General features: G+C 41.4%; 1 protein-coding gene across 1 annotated transcript; it reads right to left on the bottom strand.

Moving 5' to 3' along the window:
* Window positions 1-6,125: 6,125 nt before the first annotated feature.
* LOC110957398 (dysbindin-like) lies at window positions 6,126-19,148 on the bottom strand. Its single transcript, XM_022203391.2, has 4 exons — window positions 18,616-19,148; window positions 9,198-9,347; window positions 8,748-8,897; window positions 6,126-7,658 (listed from the first exon to the last, which is right to left on the bottom strand). The coding sequence occupies exons 1-4, from the start codon at window positions 18,656-18,658 to the stop codon at window positions 7,357-7,359; spliced, it is 645 nt and encodes a 214-aa protein (XP_022059083.2). The 5' UTR covers window positions 18,659-19,148; the 3' UTR covers window positions 6,126-7,356.
* Between the last annotated feature and the right edge of the window lie 477 nt (window positions 19,149-19,625).

Below are 19,625 nucleotides of genomic sequence, written 5' to 3'. Positions count from 1 at the left end.
AATGAACAGGAGAGCTCCACCCTTTTGGCTTAGCCTCAGGTCTACTTGGCGTAATTTTAAATGTCACGCAACGATGACTCTAACAGCTGGAACTGTTTGGACTGAAAATAAATGTTTGTCAACTTCTGCTACAGTTATTGTTCACCCTTGATAGTTATATTCTCTTCGTTCGTGCATGTTTTTCTGGCTATTTTCACACCAGTTTGAGCTGCAGCACGTCATGCAAGGTCCTCATTGTGTTAATGCCGATTTCATTTTACATCCAACATAGGAGATTGTGTGGAAGGAGCAATTGAGGAGATGTGTTTTAAGATTTGACAGTGCCTTCGCTCAGATACTGGAGTGTGTCTTTTCATGTTGTCAGACTTCTAAAAAGGCGTTGAGTTTCTTAGCACTTTCATTTTGGTTTTTAGGTTTCAAACTATTTTTCACCTTCGATGACCTCAAACTGTCACAGCATGGGTATTGTAAGAGCTGAGAGAAAACAAGGGGCGGCAAAGACGCAAAACTGGAATGATGTTGGCATTGGCTTCAACATTTTTGATCAATTACACTGGTGTTAAGTTGTTTTGCTTACACAGCATGAGTGGACAATGAATGAGTGACAATGAACCAGGATTACTTGGATTTTCATAAACAATATTGGAGTCAAAGGCTTAAAATGTGGAGTAGAGGGTAAGGGAAAGAAAAGTATACTTGGCAATATAAAGCTGCCAAAGGTGAAGGACTTGATTTTTCTACAGGCACAAAGCCAGCACAAGGCAAATACTGTTTGAAAGCCGTGCTGTAGTGGAAAGAGATGCATAGCAGAGGCTGTGGGTTTACTGATTAGCTGCCACGGTGCTCATGATCACTTTGTATCACAAGCACAGGCATTTTCTTGGCTCATGGGTTACCCCCAAGATATGCTGATAAATGAATAAAACAATACTCGCTTGGCTGGCCATCAGTGACTGTCAACTGTAGTAACTTGGATGCTGAAACAATCAAGGTGTCATATCAGAAACACAGTGTCCTACAATAATAACAAAATAATTTGATTCACAATCATTAAGGCATCAAAAACCCCAAAGAATACTCACATTCAGTTTCAGTGGGAACAATGTTGTTGGTCACTCTTTTCTGCAAGTGCATTAAAGTCTGGTGGCAATTCTCAGGATGGATCTGAGGTGTTCATTGGTTAACTGGGATCTGTGGTGTGCTTTGTTGATGTTCATCACGCTAAATGTCTGCTCACACACATAGGTGTGAGCTACATGTGATCCTGGTGATCAGCATCAGTTTCTTCCAAGAAACTTAATAAACTAACGATGCTGAAGTCCTCTCACTGTATAAAGTTAACGAGTTTTATGACTGGCTTCACGACATGATCAAGATGCAAAACAGACTTACAGAGCACTTCCTGATGGATTAAGCAGTGTAGGAAAATCACATCCAGCTCAGGGTTTCCTCCTTCATCTTATCCTGGATTCTTTTCAGGAGCCCGACATTTTTTCCAGTTTGGGGATCCATCCGTGGTGACATTGGCAAGTTTACACCAAGACAGCTTCCTCCTCTGGATGACCCAGACATCCTGTCCTACAGTCCTCTCCCCGTGTTTTCCCCTCCATGGAATCCATGGTCAAACATTCCTCTGTTGTCTTAAAATGTTCATTAATTCCTCTAATAAAAATTAAAAGCTGAGCAGTGTCTTTTATGTCATTACTTTCGTCCAGTGCTAATGAATATAGCTTGGAAGGACTCTGCTTTTTCGTTCAGTGAGCTGGCTAAGTCTTCGTCCATTAGTTCACCACTGCAAGTAACTGTCCTGCTGATAAACTATTTTTTTCACATTTGTTTTTGCTCTCTGGACACAGGAGACCTGATGTCTCTACCATGCATTTTTTTCCCCAAAACTCTCTTTCGGAGAAAGGTTTGCTAGTATTTGCTATTTTGAATGCTAGCAAATAACTTGCTTTCGTGCTTGACTCTTGAATTGTAGTTTACCGAAAAAACGTGTTTTGCTGAGTCTCCAAACTGGCTGCCAACCTCTGAGCTGTAGCTGTCCTAATGGGACTTAGCCACAATCCGACAGTTTAGAATCATCAGTTAACCTTGCGCAGACTGGTTGCTAGCGTAGTTAGCATGCTTTGTGGAAAAGTGCCGGCTGATATTAGTCTAGCCGCGCTAGACAACCCACGGCAACAAATTTAATTCTCTGCCAGGGTGGGTCTCGTTACCCTCCATAAGGCTCGAGGCTGGATGCTCCTAAAACTGGCCGGACCAATCACCATGAAGTGTAGAGTCAGAAGGCGGGCATAACTAAGTGACGACAGAGGCGCGATGATTCTGACAGAAACAACCGGCGCACAATAAACAGTTACCTTTTGACTCGGCTTTGGCTACAGCCCTTAAAGATTTGAAGCTAAAATTCAACTTGAAAGATAAACAAAGGACGGCACTGAAGTGTTTCATTGAGAAGAAAGACGTATTTGGACTTATGCCGACGGGATATGGCAAATCCTTAATATACCAGTTGGCTCCGCTGGTTGGGAAGCTAATGGGACTTAGCCACAATCCGCCGGCGCTCTAGGAACTACGTCAGCCTATTCGTTGCGCTGATTGGTTGTATACCTACCCAGTTGCTGCAGAGTGATTTGAAAGACAACCTTTTAGCCCGCCTCCCTCCCTGTCGAGCGGTCCTAGACCCTTGTGCCTTCAGAACATGGGTCTAGCGTGGCTAGGCTAGGCTGATATTGTATTCTTTAAAAACCGCAATGGTTTCATTGCAAATAAGACATACAGCCTTTGAACGGACTTCAGCGAAAAAATATTCAGTAGTCCACTCCTTCTGAAACACTCGACACTTACTATCAACTTTTCTTTTCTTTGATAAAGTAGAAGAAGAGAATATAAACCAACAAAGGTCACTTGTGTCTGGAGAGCGCCATCTAGTGGGGTCAACAGAAACGTCGGGTACTGCAGGGGAAGGCCAAATGAATGTGGTCTTTATTACCTCCGCCAGGAGGTTATGTAATCATCGGAGTTTGTTTCTCTGTTTGTCTGCTTGTCTGTTAACAGCATAACTCAAAAAGTTATGGACGGATTTTCACCAAATCTCAATTGTACAGAGTCCTTCAAAAAAATCCTGGATCCAGACGGTGATCCGGATCACCTCCAAAATCTAATCGATTGTTACTTTTGTTCTTCCGGACATTCTGTAAAAATTTGGTGAAAATCCATCCATAACTTTTTGAGTTATGCTGTTAACAGACAAACAGACAGACAAACAGATGGCCTGGCGGAGGTCTGCGCTCTCCGAGTGCTTTTCTAGTTCATACTACTTTCCTTGTCATCCAATTCAGTAGTTACCACTGTTGCGAAAAACTAAAGTCCTAGAAATGTGGTCCCACAACTGCGGTCCTGACACTGCAGCCTCCACTGTCAAGCGGAAAGGGCAGTGCGAGCCCAGTGGTTAAATAGCTACAGTTGTTCTTTTACTTTTTAGTCTAATCATAAATCCGTCCATCCATTATCTATTCACCGCTTATTCCTCTGTAGGGTCACAGGGATGCTGGAGTCTATCCCAGCTGACTTAGGGCGAAAGCAGGGGGAACAGATCAGGAGTCCCACAGAGACACAAACAAGCACACACACATTCACACCTACCGACAGTTTAGAATCATCAGTTAACCTCAGCATGTTTTTTTCACCGTGGGAGGAAGCCAGAGAAACCGGGGAAAACCCACGCATGCACAGAGAGAACCAGGCATGAATTAACCGTGACGTCACCCATTGGTTTCAACGCCGAGAAAATGAAGCCCGGATTTTGCTACTTCCTGGTCGCCATTTTGGATTTTTTTGAAGCCAGTGACCTAAAAAGTGTCATCAAACAGGCAAGACCGGAGAGCAACTCGGGGCAGGACCAGTCAATGGGACTGTCAATCAAGTATAGCCACGCCCCCTGGCTCCGCCAACTTTAACGATTTATTTAAAATTCAGTATTGATTTATTTTAAGATCGGCCACCTGATCTCTCTTTTTGACCATGAAAACTAACGGGAAAAAAATCCTGAGCTGTAGAAAATCAGTCTATCAAATTTTATTTTTTCCAAAAATGAATTGGGGTCTATGGAGAAAAAGCTTTTTGAAGCCAACCCTAGCGGACGGCATGATATTGCAAGTTTTTGACACTTCCGGGTGGGCTTCAATTTTGGAGCCAGATGCTACGTCCATCTTTATATACAGTCTAATGGGAGAACATACAAATGCCACACAGAAAGGTACCACGCCCAGGTTGGGACACAAACCACGGATCTTCTAGCTGTGAGACACCGGTGCTAACAACCGAGCCACCGTGCCTAATCACAAGTCAAAAATATGTTATTGTAAATTTTGTTCAATTAAATAGGGACTGAGTGGGTAAGTGTCACAATGTCTCCCTCCAAAAACACAAAGCACCATCTATTATTCAGTAAGATCTTTTTCTATTTACTAATCATTTTTAAAATACTGAAGATTGATGTGTGAATCAAAATACATTTTTCAGTGGCTGATGAGTAAGCAGCTCTTACAGCAACTTGTGGAATCCTGGATATTTTCTATTTAGTACATTGGACCTATTTCACACTTCTTTTACTCTCAGTAATTTTCTTGACTTTACCCTTTCGAATGTCTTCATGGCCTTGGGTCAGAATTTGGTAATAATTTTAAGGAGTGAACTTTTATTTTTGAATTTTTGAATTATTAAGCGTTTTATATTTGTTTTATAACTGCTGACAGTGGAAAGAAAATGAAGTGAGACCGAGATTTTGAAAGAACCCCAAGTCTTCAGACACAAACAAGCATGTTAAAATTCAGACAGAGATAGATAGATAGGTAGAGGCCTTTGTACAGGTCCACCGCATGCAAGGCTGAACAAAACAGTGTTGCAACTATCTCAAAATCAATGCCGCTCCAGGCCTGTTAATATTAGACCCGACTTGTCCCACAGTTAAATGCTGTCACAGAATTGTATAAACACTGTCAAGAGTCATCAAGAAGTTATAATAATAAACATGAACAAGCATGCTGCTACATTTATATTGCATAGGCAGAATGTATTTCAAAGCTTCAGTTTTGTGTTTCATTCTTCTCTGACAAAATGGATGGCAGACAGCATGGCAACATGTGGATCTGTGTTAGTTCTTTTTTTTTCAATCGTTCTTTCAGTGTTAATAAAAAAAAGCAAGCCAAAGAATTTGTGAAACTGAAAGTTTGTGTAAGGGGGAAAGACAAATGATCCAGTGGCCTGAAGCCTCCAAATATCCTTAAGAAAGATCCTTAACACATTGATCTGTCGGAGAAAGTACACCAGAGTTTGAGAGGTCTGAAGCCTAAAAATTTGCTGAAGTTGGGCAGACTAATCCTAATGCAGTCATTACATTTTGGCTAACTTTAGAGGCCAAAAAGAATAGTGAGGTATGCAACCACTAAAATAAGTCATTTCAGTGTAGGTAGCATATAGCCCATTTGGCCACTGCTGTCAGTAGTGTGATTTTGAGATTAACTCGAACCTGAAGGACATTTCATATTAAGGTGGAATATAAATCATAAGTTTTTGCCTGCGTAATGATCAGAGATCTTAGTGTGTGTGATAACAAACCACAGTGAAACTTATCATAGCTTTCGGTACAGCACATACAAGCGTTGCCCACAGTAACACCCATCCTTGGTATGATAGAGGAAGGGCAAACAATTCAGCCACAGGCCTCAATGACATATAAGAAAATGCCGTTGAAAACAAATGAGGGTAAGCTAAAAGCAAACTAGTAAAACTAGCAGAACTGGAATGCTCAGTGCACAGCTCAACAGCCATGTGTATGTGTAGGTACAATAATTGTCTGCGACTTTACATTAAAATTTTCCATGTGGGGAGATAATCCCCTTCATTCACAGGCTGTACTTAAAGTGAGAGCAATTTTGGGCTTTGTAAACCACTCCTAATGCGTGAGATACAGAGTGAGCTTGTCATCAGTCTGATTTGAAGGGCAAGTGCAGACTTTGCAAAGGTGGTGAGACCACCACTTAATGCTGCAGCACGAAAAACACTGAAAGAGAAACCAGAAGCCTGCGAGTCAAAAGCTAATCAAGCAAATGCACAGCACATTCGACAGCTTAACCCTCTGCTTTATTCATTTATCTTTCTTCATAGGAAGAAATACACATCATGATATTAAAAGTAATAAGGTTGTCTTGAGAGAAGCCGTTGGATCTGGGGGCTACGTGCGTTCTCGAACATCCACGCCCTTATCACAACTCCACAAACAGAAACACAAATTACAGAAACATATAAACCTGCCAGCTGAGTTGCTTATTGTCCACGTGACCAAAATTATCCAACAGTCGATTTCCGACTCAAGTGGAGGACTATTTAGGTCAGGTTCGTATCGCAGCAGTCGAAATATTGAAACCATCTTAAGTAGTCACTAACAAGAACAGAATGGCATGCATTTGCAAATACAGTTCCATTCAGTATGCTGTACATTGTTTCCGCATGCACACAACGAGAGTTCCTAAGAATTCAAAGAAAGGTGTTGGGGGGATTTACTCTCTAGGATTCATTTGTGTAACACATCGATCTTTAGAAAGGAGAAGATGCGCGGCCTTTGCATTTTGAAACTCTGTCCTGTCAGATTGGCCTTGAAGCTTAAAGCTGTCTGTTTTAAGCTTTAGTGTTTTTAATGTTCCCCACAAAGGCATTTTAAGACTGCAGACAAAGAAATACCAGAACAACAGACTACAGTTTGACGTGACCCACACCCTAAAGGAGTTTTCATGAGAACTCCTATCTACTGTAACATGAAGACCAACAAACAACATGAGGAAAATTCAAGATACTTAGAAATGAGGTATAATATCATATAAGTTCAAAATATTCAGTTTTTTGTGGTTGCCTTGAAGCCATTTACTTTGTACGGTGAGAATAACTTCCTTTCGTTTTTGCTCTTTCTTTGGCTTTGAAGAAGGAACCTGTGTTTTCAAGACAAAATTGGCAGGATGCAGGTTTCTGTCTGGCAGTGAAAGGAATAACTCTTGAAGTGTATCTGTGCCATGTCAGTTAGAACCTGTTAGCGCAGGAGAGTGGAATGACTCACATAATATATATTTTACGTCTTGTGAGACCTCCGCAAAAAAAAAAAACAGAGTGTGGCACAGTCAGAAAAATAAACACTGATGTATTTTAACATTTGAAGAAATATCCAAAGTTATCATGAAAACACTGAAAAGACATAGCATGTTACAGCCAGGTGAACCATGCTGAGGTTTCAACCCATATGGATGTTATCAAAGGAATGTGGAGACAGAGAGAGGTTTCAAGCTCTAGAGGCTGCAAAAGTCAGTCTTTGCTATGACTAGTTGGAAGGCATCTCTCCTCGTCGTCTTCCTCTTCTGTTTCTTCATCCCTGTTTTGGGGAACAGAGGTCAGAAGCAGAGTGTCGGCATGAACTTCCTCATCATCTGACTGGATCACAGGCGTGTCAACTCCGCCCACGCTGGTGTCGCTGGAACCAGACGATGTAGACAAAATGCGGGACTGTGAGCCACGGTAAACTTCATGTTGCCGTTTCAAAGATGCACGCTCCCTGTAGACAACCTCTGCATCTTCGTCCTCCTCATCTTCATCCTCGTCCTCACCATCTGTAATTGGAAGCTATTAGAACGTGATGAAACCTGTTGTGTTGCTGCTAATCACAGAAAGTCTGTAATTCCCACATCTGAGTCACCAAAACTGCATATGCAAAGTACCTACAGCAACCATATCGCTGTCTTGACTTGTTATTAGATATTCCAAGAAATGCAGTATGTAGGGATCACTCAGACAGGTCTCAACAAGTGAGTTCAATCACTTTGATTTAATGAATTGCAAAGCTGACAGCACCTTTTGACTTTGTCTTCACAGATACTGATTTAGTGCAAAACATTATCGTGCTTTTGACTTTGGAGCAGATTCTATACACAATTGTGCACCTGATGCCTAGTAACAACACGTATAACTCTGTCCTTTTCTGTAGAGGTTGAATTAGTTCAAAACAGGTTTTTAATCAACCCATTCATCCGTCCTTTAGCTATATATACGTTATCCTGGGGGAAGTCTACTCCAACCAAAATTGGGAGATTTTCTGAATGGATTGGTGAAATTAAAACAGCTAATAATGATGAAAAATACCCAATCTATTAACAGATTATGATAATATTCCCAGAATGTCATAAATCTTGACGTTCTGGGTTTGTGGTACCGAGCCCACAGTAGGTTTTGTGCCTTAGAGAGAATCTGGATGCAAAAACAGATTACAGGAACAGCTTTAGGCCAGTAGGCAGTAGGTTTGTAGGTTTAACCATTTCAATGTGCTGTTTAATTTTATTTAACTGACATACAGTGGGTGGTGTTCTGAAAGTTTGCCGCACTCATACACGTCTACTTGTCATCCAATATCCAAGCATTCACGGCTGTGTCTACCCTGAAAAAACTCTAATTGGACAAACTGTACCATCTTAGCTTCTTTTGAGGCCAGTAAGGTCCATGTGAGAGACGACCTGAAATTCTAAATTTGCCTAACAACATCCTGACAGCAGCAGACATTTAAAAAGGCCACCTGGCGCATGACACAGCACACAGCAATGTGCACCATTCTGTGAGTCTAATTTAAACAACAACACACCTGGTGTAAGCTCAAGAAAGAAGGTGCTTTGGTAAATATAGCATTTGATTGTATTATTTAGGCAAACCTGGTAGAGGAGACGTCAGCGCTCCCGCGTCTGCTCCCGAACCTGAGTTGAGAAACACATCGAGGGCTTCCTGATCCGATATGTCCATCAAGTCCATCTGCTCCAGAACGTCCACGTTCACCTCCATAGATGAGATACTACCCATAGGGGCTGCAGCAAAACAGCAGATAGAGCATACCTGTAAATACACACTGTTGATGTCAAAAGCTGTTGCCTCCAAATAGCTTGGATACTGACAATATATCCACTACAGAGCATTGAGCATGAAGACTGAATATACAAGTGGAATATGACACCAGATTCAACTGTTTTTAATAGTGAGCAGATGTAAAACAGTTAATCATCAGCCAGTAACTTAATATTTGTAATATTTACATCTATTTCTTATACACTTATGAAAAACAGTTCGATATTCAGGCCCCCTGAGAAGTAGAACAAACAGTAACTCACGTTTCCTGCAGTCGATCTGCAAGTGTGCAGAAGGTAAATAATTGTCCAAGTCTTTTTGGTAGACGTCTTCGAAGAACCGTTGTCTGTCCTTCAGCTTAAGGTGCTGAGCAGAATCCTTTTCACGCACCTTATGAGAGTTGTCTGTTTCAGCTGACAACAAAACAAGACAAGAAACACATTACAACACTATTTTCACCGTTTTTTTATTCACTATTAAAGGTTGAAGTACCAGTCAAAAGTTTGGGCACAGCTTCTCGGACAATTTTTATTTATTTTAATTATTTTCTACATTGTAGATTAATACTGAAGACATTAAAACTATGAAAGACCACGTGGAATTATGGAGTAAGCAAAAAAGTGTTAACCAAACCAGAATATGTTTTATATTTTAGATTCTTTAAAGTAGTCCCCTTTTGCTTTCATCACTGCTTTGCACACTCTTGGCATTCTCTGTCAGCTTCAAGAGAGAAGAACCTAGAATGGTTTTTCAACAGTCGTGACGGACTTCCCAGAGAAGATGAGCAATTGTTGGCTGCTTTTCCTTCACTCTGCGGTCCATCTCATCCCAAACCATCTCACTTGGGTTTAGGTCAGCTGATTGTGGAGACCAGGTCATCTGACGCAGCACTCCATCTCTCTCGTTCTTGGTGAAATAATCCTTACACAGCCTGGAGGTGTATTTTTGGGGTCATTGTCCTGTTGAAAAATAAATGACGGTCATAGTAAGCGCAAATCAGATGGGCAGGATGCTGTGGTAGCCATTCTGGTGAAGTGTGCCTTGAATTTTTGAGAAATCCCCAACAGTGTCACCAGCAAGGCACCCCCCACCATCACACCTCCTCCTCCGTGCTTCACGGTGGGAACCATGCATGGAGAGACCATCCGTTCACCTTCGCTGAATCTCACAAAGACACGCTGGTTTGAAGGAAAAATGTGAGATTTGCAGACACCAAAGTACAGATTTCCAATAGTCTAATGTTGATTTCTTGTGTTTCTTGGCCCAAACAAATCTCTTCTTCTTCTTGTTCATCCTCAGTAGTCGCTTCTTTGCAGAAATTCGACCACGAAGGTCTGATTCACACAGTCTTCTCTGAACAGTTGATGTTGAGATTTGTCTGCTATCCTCTGCAGCAGAGGTGACTCTCAGTCTTCATCCTCATGAAGACCAAGAGTTGGTTCTCATGAGAGCCATATTTCATTATAGCGTTTGATGGTATTTGTGATTGTAGTTGAGGGTACATTCAAAGTTCTTGAAATTTTCCAAATCAACTGACCTACATGTTTTAACCTAATGGTGGACTGTAGTTTCTCTTTACTGAGTTGAGTCGTTTTTTCCATACTAGATTACAACAGTAGTCCATAGGGCTATCCACTGTGTACTAACCCTACCTCTGCACAACACAACTGATGGTCTTAAACACATTAAGAAGGCACGTAATTCTACAAATTGACTCTTGACAAGGCACAACTGTCAATTCAAAACCATTCCAGGCCACTCCCCCATGAGGCCATAAGAGAACGCCAAGATTGTGCAAAGCTGTCATCAAAGCTACTTTAAAGAATCTAAAATATAAAACATATTCTGGTTTGTTTAACACTTTTTTGTTTACTGCATACTTCCATGTGTGTTCTTTCATAGTTTTGATGTTGACAGTATTAATCTATACTGACAGTCAATAGAAACTTTGAGGTAGAAATGTACGCAGAATTCTACTTGTAGGGGGGTTGTAATTATTCATTGTGGATTTACTGATGATCTAGTGCCCTGGTAGTTGAGATAATGATGAGTTGTCATTTTGTCATGATTCATTGCACATGGGTTGGTCACTTTGCAAAAGTGAACCAAATACACACCAAGCAATACTCAGTGAGTATCTGCACAATTTGAGAATGGGTTTTGAAGGCCTATATAAAGGCCCAGAAAAGGCCACCATTGTTAGTCCAGTGAACAGCATCATGCCGCGTCTATCACATGAACAACGTCTCCGGGCACTGGGTATGGTGGAGGCCGGTTTGAGCTACAGTGATGTAGCCAGGCGTATGGGCTGTTCCCAACCCACAATCAGAAGCATGCGCCGACGGATTGCTGCCTGCATCGAAGCAAATGGAGGCCATACTTGGTATGACTGTTGTGACTTTGTGTTTGGCAGGTGCTGTTTTCTTTTGTGAAATTCTTTATTTTGAAATCATTCTTGAAACTTTAGATTTTTGTTTCTGTATGCCAATATGCTAAACAAATGATTCATATGAAGAAAATCCAGTTTCGGGCTTCAAAATAAAAATTATGTTGAAAAATATGGTCTCAAAGTTTTTAATGACTGTCAGTGTACAATGTACAAAATAATTAAAATATATAAAAATGTTGAATGAGAAGGTCTATCCAAGCATTTGATTGGTACTGTTTGTGTATGTGGAAGTGTGGTCGGTTCTAATTTTTAAAAATTGCTTTTTTTCATAATTGAAGATGGAGTAAGAATGTTAAGTGTTACTCTGGTTTACACTGAGGAGCTTTTACTGAATTGTTAAGTGTGATTCTCTTGAAGGAAAACATTGGTTGCCATGGCATGTTGACAGAGAGAAAGGCACAGACCACGAAACACAGAATTTGTGGTTCACATCCAGGATGCTGCTGTTTATACTCAGTAAAGAATCCATAGGAATAAAAATATTTTTAAAAATGAAAATGTATGTTTTAATAGGTTAATTGAGACAAATATTCTAAAAGAAATCTGAAGTTGTTTGAATGTCATCAGAGTGTGATAAGCGGATGTTAGAAGACATGATTATTCAAATACAACAATAAATCCCAGTCATAAAACACTTCAAAACTCTTCAGTTAACAACATTATACGGCTTTTCACCAGCAGAACAGCTTTAATGAAGAGTCTCTCATACAAGAAACTGTCATGCTTGCATTAACAACTTGCTGTCACATAGATTTAATCACAAAAAGGTCTTGTTTTCTTAAGTCCTTTACCATTACTTTCCCACGTTCCTCTCACGCAGTTTTCTGTGGCTTTTCTTAAGGCAAAGAACTTGTTTTTCTCATGATATTAGTCTGACCTCTAGTGTTCGTGATCAGGCTTGCATGCAGTTTGAAAATCAAATGAAGAATATAATACAGGTATGACATTAGCTGTGTAACTAAATATTTGCTTGAATCTCTGCTTTAATTATGTTTTATTTGAAAACGGGGTTATTATTATTTCAATGTATGAAACTGCAGACATATTATGAAAAATAAGAGATCCACTGCCTCGTGCATTGACCTCTGCCATGCTGACAGGCTGTGGTTGTGTAATTGTGCTACATTCTCCTCAGCACACATTGTGTCTCTTCCCTGTGGCCTCAGTGAGCTGACACTTTGACTCATGTCACCAGTGTTTTCGGGTGGTGTGCGTGCGTGGCAGTATGAATCTGTATGTGTGAGCATGTTCATACGCTGCATGTGTGCTTATGCATTTACGGTGCATGGTTAATGCTCATTTTGTCCACCAATGTGTAACAAGCTTCCATAACTAACCTGGTAAAATGTTTCCAGCAGATGGACCCAGCATGCAAAGCAACAGCACTGACTTTGCTGTATCTACAGTTGACCCTTTTGAGAATTCCCTTTCTGCTGTTTGAAAACAAACACTGCAGCGCATCTGTTTCGCCCAGCCTCCCTCCTCGAGCGGCTCCATCTCTGGAGACCCAGCTAGTCAATCCGTCAGTCACGCTTCCATTGCCCAGGAGGGGTGTGTCCACTGTCACTAATGACAGCCCTTTATTCTGTCATTCAAGCTGTCTGTGGAGGCAGGAATCAGGGCCGCTGTACATATTCTCTCTGGCTTATATGCCAGCAGTTTGTGGGAATACAGGCAATGACATAAAGCTTACAGTGTTGCTAAGTATAAACCAAAGTCCACACTTAAATGCAGGCAGTGTAAATGTCAATAATATGTCCAGCTAAAGGAACTGGCTACACTGGAACATAGTGAATATTTATCATATGTTGCTGCAGGTATAGAATTTGTGGTATCATATGTAAGATTTTTTGAAATTCCCAATGTTGCAATACCAATCTGGAGACAAATTACCAATCAGTGTGGACCAAAATGATTGCCAGGCACATTTGTTTTCATTTGTTCTTGCTTTGCACCAGCTGTGGCTTGAGTGGCAGTGCAAGTTGTCCACTGATTGCAGGCTTAGCAGCTCTACCCCCAGGCCCTCCTTGTGTTCCTAAGACAACAAAACCAAAGTTGCTCCTGATTGCAGGCGAGTAACTTTCATTGCAGCTCCATTGCCGTTTGTGTGTGACTACATGCGCGTGAATGAAAAACGCACTGCAAAACCCTTCCTAAAACCGAGCTTAGGTTAAAAGGCACAATATAAGTGCAGATCATTTACTGTTCATCTTAAATGGCTCCATATGGTATACCCAACTACCTTATCTAAGTAATTTCCACAGCTTCCCCATAAGCTGCACCATGTAGCCCCATGCTCATGTTATAGAGGTGATGCAACAAGCACTGAATGAAAGCAGTAATCCACCAGGAATGCATGTGTTGACATGCCGTTGCAGCATTCTATCAGAAGATGTTGTGGGGAAAGTCAAATTTTTTCACGGATGACTTTTCACTTTAGTGCCAGAGCCTTCTGCATTACTTGACAGGCATTTCTTTAAAGTAGAACTAAAGTTGGTCTGAATGTAGCTTTGGACAGCTCTCTCCTCCATCGTCATTAAAACACCAGCTGGAACCTTATAGCCCAGCACCTTAATTACATATAATTTGCTTTCAGCTTGTCAAATATGTGTGCATTTTTATAATAAACACACACCTTAAAAATACTAAGCAGAATTAATCAAAGTGTGCTTCCGTTAGTCCACAAATCAGCCAAAGAAATGCAGTCATTCCACTGTGCAAGCCCACTGCCCCCCATGTCTCCTCAGTCCAACAAGACAACAAGAAGAACAGTGCAAGTCCTGGCATTGTATTTGGCATTGCAAATGGAGGGATTTAATGAGCAGCAGGATCCTTAAACAGACCAGGAGCCTGCCAAACCCCTTACCACCCCACTGCCAACTGTCAGTGTCCATTCAGGAGTCATCACTTGGCAGCAGTGGGAAGCTTGAGACAAAACCAGTTACTAAAGGTTGTTACAGCAATGATGAGGCTTGATGATGATGCAGCTACACAGCTTATGTAAACTTCAGTTTTGCCTCTTGGCCTTATGGAGGTTTCTCTCTCTCTCTCTCTCTCTCTCTCTCTCTCTCTCTCTCTCTCTCTCTCTATGACTCCTCGCCATCTTTCTCTTTGTCTGTTTATCTAGAAATCAGATTGCATTACTCAAGTTGAGCTGACCATGAACATGCCCGACCCACACACAGGCTTAGCTGCATGTCCTCATGAGTCGACTCCTGCGTGGGGAAAAAAAACACGTATGTAAAAGACTGACTCATCCAGATAACCTCAGAGTTTCCTATAATCCTGCTGTGGAAGACATGTTGTGGGTTTTCATGCAAATCAGCTAAGGTTATAATACTACTAAGCTCTGTGTGAGAACCAGATGGTGTTCACAGCCTAAAAGAGGAATTCCTCGCTTTTGGTAAATAACCCTGAATGATCCTTGCATGGCTGTTGTGGCTCATGAATTACTTTTTTCACACTTTAAATCCAGTGTTTGCTGATGTTTAAGACAATTTCGTGCAGGGGTCACTGCACATGAAGTCTGATAAAATAGTCCCGTATTAAACAAGCCAACCCATTCAGTTCTCAGGCTGCTTCTTTACCCTTATCTGGACTACAAAATACAGGTCACATGGAAAAGCTTTACAGCTGTGATGGCTGAATTTCGCTCTGTTGGGGAAGTGTTGGCCTCAGGCTATTAACAGAGATAGCCTATAAAAGATGAAGAAGAAAATAAAACCAGGGGAGCAGATAAAAGGAGAAGTACCATGCTTCAAATATGCTGGTTCCACACTGACATAACGGATGTATTTTTTGGCTTCAACTGCTGACACGGCACTAAAACACAACATAGTTATATCTGCTGATGGACAGTAAAAACAACATTACTGGAAAATATATCCAGAGTTATAAATTTTGTATAGCTGCTGTGCACAGAAAGTGGCTCAGGCAGTGTTTTCTAACTCAAACTCATTCTGCTGATTGCTGCCCTGGAGCAGGGCTATAGTGTTGTTACAGTTCTCTCTGCCAAACAGGATCCAGAAATCTAAAAGTGACTCTCACTTGCAGGTTGGTAGGCAGTAAGCTAATTAGCCAGACATGCATTTAATTACATTTAAAATTACAGCAGATCAACACAGTATATTTGTTTCTTTTCATTTTTACTCTTGTAGTTTTTGGTTAAAATGAATGCACATTTAGCCTCACAAAGACGAAAGCATACCTCCAAAAAGTAGATTAATATGAATGACAAATATGGGTAGTTATCCAGCCACATTAAGACTCATTTCTCAGCTGCCATCAGCAGAGCCTTTAGGAAGGACAGCTTGTTGACTTGTTCTGACGTTCTTCACACACAAATGTCAGAGGAGGTCTAATTAGGTTTGTCAAGAAGCTCCCTCAACATAGATCCTCCCTTTGTTCATTTTATGCCACTATTTGGGGTGGAAAAAAACAAAAACATATCACAGATGAATTCACTCTGGGTGGAGACACAAAGACAAATGTTGCACGCCGTTAACTGAATTAGGCTTTACAGTATTCTCAGAGCTGACAAATTCCGTGACTCTTGTGATCTGTGACAGGACCTATGGCCCCCCACCCAGAAATACATGCTCCATCTCAGCCCACACTGAACCATGATTACTTAGGTCTTCCTGTTACATAATGCTGGTACAATCCTTGAGCTGAACGCCCTACGCCGGACTCCTACTGCATTGTAGTGCACGAGGAGTTAGCTCAGGGTATGGAAATGCATGTACAGGCTGAAAGAAAGAAAGAAAGAAAGAAAGAAAGAAAGAAAGAAAGAAAGAAAGAAAGAAAGAAAGAAAGAAAGAAAGAAAGGAAGGAAGGAAGATGAATGTGGTTATGCAACCTGAGTCTGCTGTGCATTGTTCCTGGTGTATAAAGTAACTGTAGTGTCAGTGGTTGGTTTGATGTAAATGGCTTTTCTGCATCTGCTTGCCTCAGCTAAGCCTCACACTGACAAACACAAAGATGCAAGGATGCCATTCATTTTATTTTGCATTTGTTGTGTGTCAAGGCAAAGAAACTGAATAGAAGTCATTTTTATAGACTTTGATACTGAAAGAAAGGCTGTCTTTTTTCTTTTTCATGTTGATCTTTTTGTCAACCGTTCAGATTCTTTCTTCTTTTCATTATTGTTGATCAGATCAGCAGCTCTTCTTTACGTTTAGGAATTAGTGTTTGAGATGTGTTACGAGTTCAGGGGCCAGAGGTGACAGCTGAGCCGAAGCACATGATCCTTTATTCTTCCAGGGTTTGATCTTGTGGTCTCTTTCACAGCTCATAATCCCTGCTGTTAGTCTTTAAATTGCTATTGAAGCATTTTTAGAAAATGCACATCGTTACCTTCAGTTGTATTTTTCCTCTCAGCTGTCTTCTTTCTAGATACTTTGTCAGCATCTTTTCTATGATGAAAACATTCAACTCTTGATTTATTTTTATGGCGCAGTCATACATCAGGAGTTCCGGGCTCTAGTCTGGAAGCAGGGAACAAATGTTTCTATTGAACCAGTAAGTCATATGGTGTAGTGGAAAGAAATCCCATGATCATCTTTCTGCTCTCAGTGAACAGAGACTTTGGGTGTTATGTGTGTGAGAGAGAGAGAGCTGGTTAGGCAGTTACGCTGCATGGCCAGTCACAACTGACAGTCCATCCATCTCAAACTCCACCCCTCCTCTCCTCTATCTCCCAATCCACCCTTAGGGTCCGGTGTCGGGGGCCGGCCATCTCTCAGCAGTATGCAGCCACATCATTTTTAGGAATTACTGCTATTATTTACCGAGCAAAGCGCTCCATTCTGCTGGCCTTGTAGCCACAGCAGTCCATCAGGCGTAAATCATTTATGAGTGAGATCACTGCAACACAAAAGCCACCTCCCCCGCCGTGAGTCTCCACTCCCCTCACTGCCCACACACATATTCCACAAACACACAGCAGAAGGTAAATCAAGACTGGTCATTTATGCTGTCCCGCCTCTTACTACATCCCCCAGCGCCACCATCACGCCACGTCATATTGCAGGAAGCATGACCACATGCCCATAGAACAGAGAATACTTTCATGAACACATTATGTAAATGTCTTTTATCATCTCCAACCGTCTTTATCTTGAAGTGCGCTTCATTAGTGGTCTCTCATCTTCTGATTCTGAAGATCTCAGTTCTGTGATTAAACCTTCTCTGACCACATGCTCTGTGAGTGTCTGATCAGATTTTATATTCCCAGGCTGTTGCCCATTCCCAAAGCCACTAAGGCACTTCTTTTCAGAGCTAAATACAAAGATGACCTCCAGCCATGCACACTGCTCCATATTTAGGCCAATCAAAACAGGGCTTTCAGTGGTCTCATATACTGTTCTGCATGTAGTCTGTTTACATTAAAGCTCAAATGCTTCCTCGTGCAGAAGCGTTTCATTAAAGCTGCAAATAGCGTCAGGGAAAGAGCAGATTATCATCTTGACACCTATAGAATGGCTCTTGTGGTGTCATTTGTTCAATTAGAAAGTTTCTCTAGAGAGCAAGTCGGTGTCAGCATGTCTTTACTGTTTCCGTAGGAAGACTTTCTTCCTTTACAGAGTAGTTGTTATCCCTTCACTGTGATTAAACCCTATCTGCATCAGCAGCGTTGCAGCACTATCAAGGCTGTCAGGCTAAACAGAGATGACCCAGGGCTGTTGTTGTTGTTGTTATTGCCTTGGACAATGAGACGTTTACAAGTGTTCCTGATAACAGGTGGGAGGTAGAAGGATAATGGGGAAGTAAAGGGATAAACTGAAGGTGAGTAATTTTAGTTCAGGCGATAGTGAATTAATTAATCATAAGGGAACAGTTTTCGGCAACATAGTTAGAAAAACAAGAAAATTACATAATAGTCATGCTGTACCTACTAAGAACACTGTAAGCAACATAAAGTAGAGTTAATCTGTCACCTTCTAACTGCTGCTAAATGAAACGTGTCACATGAAGGAGTTAAACCTTTTCGCCATGAGCCCCTGAGGGCTTACTTGTGAGTCATGTGAGGCTCTTCTAGTAGCAGAGAATTAGAATCTGCCACACAGTTTTACATTAAGACTTACGTTGCCAAGTATGAGCTCCGAAAAGCAATGTGACAAACGGCCAAAAGAAGGCAGCATCCAGTGTTAAATTACAAAGCAGGGCAGAGTAACTCGCTGTACGGGAGACAAAGTTAGACACACTACATTCTACTACTGTTGGTTACTTACATGCCAGACGCTTGTTGTGGTTGGTTGACCCCGTAGAAGACATGATCCGCTGATGTGGGGTTGAAGAGTGTTTACCTTTGAGTGTGTGTGGATTGTTGTTTCCCTGTTTTCTTTTTCGTTTCCTCCTCCTGTCAAGGCTCCAGGACAGGATGCTGGTATGTGGAGTGGATGGTCATCTAGTCATTGCATCTCTTGACTTTGGTACTCTCAGAGACAGTGCATTCACATCACCCCTTTATCTCCCTCTCTTCCCTTCTCTCTCTCTCTTCCCTTTCTTCTCCTCTGCTCTGCCTTTTTGCTGTGTTTGCTGACTCCCTCCCTCTCTCCATCCCTCCCCCCTTCTTTCTGATCGCCTTTGCTGTTTCCTTTTTTTTTTCTTCTAGGTTTTCCCTCTCACTGCTTCACACTCTCATCTCGGCTGCCTCTCTAGTGTCTCACACACACACACACACACACACACATGCAGACGCACACGCTCGCTTGCTCACTCTGTCAGACAGCCTCGGTAGGGTTGTAGAACAGTGTGTGTGTGTGTGTGTGTGTGTGTGGAGGGGGCTATACGGCATTGTGGCCTGTACCAACTGGTGACTGCGGGGGGCCAAGCAGGATCAAGAGGGAGGAGAGGATTAAACTCCTCTCATGTCAGTTCTCCTTGCTTTGCTTTGCATGTATTTATTTAACTATTTATTCTGTCTGTTGTGGGCTTTAGAAGTGAACTGTGATAAGAGAAGTGGAACGGGGGGATAAAAGCAATTTACATGACTAACTCTTGCTGTAAAATATACGTTGTAAAATCTTATGTAATGTCATGTTGTGTTATGTAATGTAATACTGTGTAATGCTAAGCTACATCATGTCATTTCTTGGTTCACTGTGTCATTCTGGTAGTTCTTTTTTATCATATCTCTAAATATTATTCATCAGTTAGGAGGTCTTAAAATGATTGATTAACGGAGCATTCTAAGAATTTGACTTAAGTTTTTAGATTTTTTACTGTGAAAACACCAAAA

Source organism: Acanthochromis polyacanthus, chromosome 6 (assembly GCF_021347895.1).
Source record: "Acanthochromis polyacanthus isolate Apoly-LR-REF ecotype Palm Island chromosome 6, KAUST_Apoly_ChrSc, whole genome shotgun sequence".
Taxonomy (NCBI): Eukaryota; Metazoa; Chordata; class Actinopteri; family Pomacentridae; genus Acanthochromis; species Acanthochromis polyacanthus.
The sequence above is the reverse complement of the archived record's forward strand: the minus strand, read 5'-3'. Positions and strand labels throughout refer to the sequence as shown.

Coding starts and splice junctions, on each gene's coding strand:
- LOC110957398 (XM_022203391.2), bottom strand. CDS start 18,658: ATGTCTTCTACGGGGTCAACCAACCACAACAAGCGTCTGGCAT. Junction 9,348..18,615: donor CCACAACAAGCGTCTGGCAT/GTAAGTAACCAA, acceptor TTTTGTTGTCAG/CTGAAACAGACAACTCTCAT. Junction 8,898..9,197: donor GCAGATCGACTGCAGGAAAC/GTGAGTTACTGT, acceptor GTTTTGCTGCAG/CCCCTATGGGTAGTATCTCA.